This window comes from Atta colombica, unplaced genomic scaffold, assembly GCF_001594045.1.
Source record: "Atta colombica isolate Treedump-2 unplaced genomic scaffold, Acol1.0 scaffold175, whole genome shotgun sequence".
Taxonomy (NCBI): domain Eukaryota; kingdom Metazoa; phylum Arthropoda; class Insecta; order Hymenoptera; family Formicidae; genus Atta; species Atta colombica.
The window spans coordinates 144640-149163 of NW_017259266.1; the positions used below are offsets into that span (position 1 = coordinate 144640).

General features: G+C 27.5%; 1 protein-coding gene across 1 annotated transcript in view; it reads right to left on the bottom strand.

The window, feature by feature from the left end:
• LOC108686324 overlaps window positions 1–3697 on the bottom strand; it is a 6729-nt gene extending 3032 nt beyond the window's left edge. Inside the window, exons 1-2 of the mRNA XM_018191584.1 lie at window positions 3288–3697; window positions 2406–2587 (exon numbers count right to left, since the gene is read on the bottom strand). Coding sequence (XP_018047073.1) covers window positions 2406–2587; window positions 3288–3585 — 480 coding nt within the window. The 5' untranslated portion in view covers window positions 3586–3697. The remainder of the gene's footprint in view (window positions 1–2405; window positions 2588–3287) is intronic.
• Window positions 3698–4524: the final 827 nt, after the last annotated feature.

Below are 4524 nucleotides of genomic sequence, written 5' to 3' on the forward strand. Positions count from 1 at the left end.
TTCGACGCCGATCGAGTCAATGTTAGAAAATATTAAAATAATAATGTTACAATAATATTATAGTTGGATTCTCATACCGAAATAATAACATATTAAAATAATAATGTTACAATAATAGTCGGATTCTCACATCAAAACGTAATTTATAAGATCTCTTGTGATAATTGCGATGCTAGTTACGTGGGTCAAACAAAAAGACAATTGAAGACTAGATTGCATAAACATTTCCGCTATTAATAGAAAATCTAAATCGCCATTAGTATGATTTCCAACCACCGCATATTATAACACAATTTTAAGTGGGATAACGTTGAAATTTTAGATATCGAATCCTCTTATAACAAAAGATTAATATCGGAAATGGTCCATATATAAAAAAACAAAAACACGGGATTAACAAATAAAATAATATGGAATTTCTGCCGGAAACATATTTTAACATCATACATTCCCTTTTCCTTAATACTTTCTCTTTTCCACTTATTACTTCCTTCCACTTATTACTGTCTCTGAGTCTATTTGTCTCCTTTTTAAAGTTTTCATAACGTTGTCTGATACTGTCGATATTAAACATTTTTCTGCTCTAGACACACTGGCTTATAAAATTATAATATCTATTGCATTTCTCTTTTTAATTTCCAACTCACAACAGTTCGACTGAAGAAGATGTATGTATACATATACACATATATATATATATATATATATATATATATATAAGTTTGTAATTTAATATACATTAATTCATTGACATGTAAATACTTAATTTTATAATTAAGACATTTTTAACAAAATTTTAACTTTATTTTATTTATATTACACATATTTAAATCTTTTCTTCTGTTTTCTATTTTTAATTACTGTCAATTGTTTTTTTTATATATTGTAACTATTTATTAACTATTTTATTCTGATCTTAACTATTGTTTAAAAAAAAAACATTCTTGTTAGTAGTATTATTTTTTCATAGAAGAAAAATGAGAGCATCACTTGCGTTCCAATCATATTGATCGATTTCAACATTTTATTTTGAATATTTCAATGGACCACATATTCTTAACGAAGAGGAACATAGAAGCATTTGACACATATCTACATTTTTAATCTACTACATAACGCACAAAACATTGTTATTTCTATTTGAGAATCTGACTATTGTAACATTATTATTTTAATTTTTTCTAATTGAGAATGACCCGATTGGCATCAAAACGTATGTATTTTTTATATTTTTAATTATTAAATTTTATATTTTTAAATATTAAATTTTATTAATTTTAATTGGTTCATAGCTTTTGTTATTATTTATATTTAATTTATTTCAATTGAGCCATTCTATCAATTTATATAATAACATGATTTTCTTGCTCAAATATATAAAATACAAATGAATAAGAAAATAGGTCAAACATGAGATTAAAAATAAGATTATAAAGTATAAATTTGTTAAGACGTTAATCTATATCATAAAAGATGTGAATTTTTTACAATAATTAATAAATGGAACGTTTCAACTTTACTTAGTCATCAACTTTACTCAGCCATTACAATAATAAAAGTTGTATAAGATTAAAATGTTATTAACAAATTATTACAAATAAAATTAAATATTGGAAAAAACATAGAGAAAATTAATCAACGAAACCATATCAAAGATTGAACAATATACTGCAGTAAATAAATTATTAAAAATTAAATCTTCTTTATGTAATATAAATAATTGTCAAAATTTTCTTCGTTTGAGGTGAAAGGTGAAAAAAGTGGAGTCAAAGGGATAAGATTTTTAAAGTCGTAAGATAAATGAAATCAATAGTCAATAAAAATCTTGAGGTTTTAATTTTCAAGATATGAATTCTATACATAAAATCTATATGGAGATATATTCAAAACGATGAAAAGGCTTTTTGTAAGAGCAAAAATTTGTTGCTAAATGAATAATCTCTCTACAAATTTTATTTATAGAATTCATATCTTGAAAATTTAAATAAAAAATAAATATTGTCCAACCTTTAATATAGTTTAATTTTCTATGTTCTTTCAAATATTTAATTTTATTTGTAATAATTTGTTAATAATGTTTTAATATACAACTACTTTTATTATTGTAATAGCTGAGAATAAGTAAAGTCAAAACGTTTTATTTATTAATTATTGTAAAAAACTTTCACATCTTTTATGATATAAATTAATGTCATAATAACTTTATTTCTATCTATCTTATTTTTAAGCTCGTGTTTGATCTATCTTTGTATTCATTTGTAATATAATATAATTACTTTATATTATATTAATATATAATTATATTATAAGCACACTTTTTTATAAGGACTTTAAAACTTCCAGGAGCATGAACTTGAATAGAATAATCTGATTTATATTAACAAAGCTTGCTTTATGTAACTAACCTGATAACCGGAAATGCTGTCTTTCTTATTTTTAATATCGACACCCAGAGTATTCATGCCAGCAATTACAGGTTTTCCACCGTTAGGATTGTCGGTAAATGCAGCTATAGATATACCTTGTGCGACTAGTAGACGCCATAATGTGCTCATGTCTTGTATAAATAAAGGATCGTTTACTGCATCTGCAAAAAAGATAGAGCAAAAAGTGACAAAGAATAGATGTAATATGTAATTAAATATGATTATAAAAGGTAATCATTTTCTTTCCTATTAAGAATCATTCTAATAGCGTATCCGGTCCGAACGAGTTTGCATCAACTTGTTCTCAGTAAACACCAAGTTACATGTAACGTACATATTGTTGTAATTTTCTACTCAACAATATAATTGCAATATAACACATGTGTGAATTAATGATGTTGTACAGTGCAATGCATTAATTCGCTGGATCATAGTAGTGGCCCGAAAAAAAAATGCAGTATTAAAAAGTTGATAAAAAATTCTGAAAAAATTGTTAGAATTTTATGAGAAGAAAATAAATGATTTTTGTCTCTAGCAGTTTTTCTGTAAAGTTGATAGTATTTGAGTAAAAAATAAACGTCGATAAGTCGGGCCGCTACTATAATCCAGCGAATTAATGCACTGCAGTGTACGTTCTTCTATTGATAAAACCATGTAACGTCAACCAGTAATAGAACGTTATTCAACTCAGTGCAAACCCACTCAGGTCGAAAATATTATAAAAATAAAAATAATCTGTAAGATTTCTTTATTCTTTTAAAATGACACTTTATTTATTTTTTCTTACAATTAAATTCATGGATAATAAAAGAAAAAGTCATCAAAAAAACATTGAGTTTTCATATAATCGGTGAAACTTACTTAAACATTGGCAAGTTGGTTCATCGGCTAAGAAGAATGTGCACATATGTTGAACCGCGTCTTCATACCGATCTTCGGGAATCTCTTGAATCGTGAACTTCATCAGTTTCCCATCTTTATCCTTTTTCTCTATCTGCTGCCAGACTTTAGGCGGTTGCCCCGACGGTCTGATGCGTTGCATTTTATCTATTTCCTTTTGTAAATCTGCTCCGATAACTCCGATGTTTACTTTCTGCGTGTATAATCTTGTCAAAGGACATTTTGTCCAAATGTCGCGGAAATGTGCGATCTTCAACATTTGTAATGCGTCGATTTCTGTTCGTTGCTTACAACACAGTACTGCCAAGCGACTGGTCTGGTTTAATTACCAACTAAGTGGGGAGAGTTAGCTATAGTTGACGTGCTTTCAGAACTCTAATCGATGGTCTAAACATTACGCTCTCTGCGTTACTTGCAAATAACTTGCAATGCTCGTCAGGGGCGTTTTTAACATCGACGCAACTGGTGCAATGCATCAACGGGCCCCAAAATCCCTTATAAGCTTCAGGATCCGCGAGCTTCTGCAGGCTCCGGTGCGTGGTAAATATTTATGAATTTTTTGCTGCAATATTACAGATCTATAGGAATTACCTTGAATTAATAGTAATGCCTGGGCCCTCTCTCAATTTTATCTTTGTACCGATTCTTTAGCAGCCTTAAAACGCCATTGGCCATTGTAATGTATAATGTTATCGTCTTTCCTGTCTAACTTGTTTGTATATATGTGTGAGTTTTTTCTTCATTTATTTTATCTACAAAATTACACAGATATATTTTGAGATATCTTTCGTGTAACAGCTGCTGTTATAAAATTGTCATTGTTTAAAATTTAAAAAGAAGAGAAAAGTGATATAAGTAAAACAATTTAAAATGTGAATAAGTTGTAGCTAAATTATACTGTAACAGTAAAAAGAAGAAACAAGCATAATTGTACATTCATCTCTTAAGAAAGAGTAATTTTAAATGTATGAAAGTAAACTTGCTTTTATAATTGTATGTAGTCGCATTATATGTATAAGTCTACGTTGCTATAATTAACTCGTATTAATCACACGATAAATATTTAACAATAACTAGATAACACTTATTTACTTGTTATCACAAAGTGCACATACAATTTTCCTGTTATTTCTCTTTTGTAAATTAACGTTATCGGATATTTATGTTTCATGCATATATAACATATTTGATACGTATG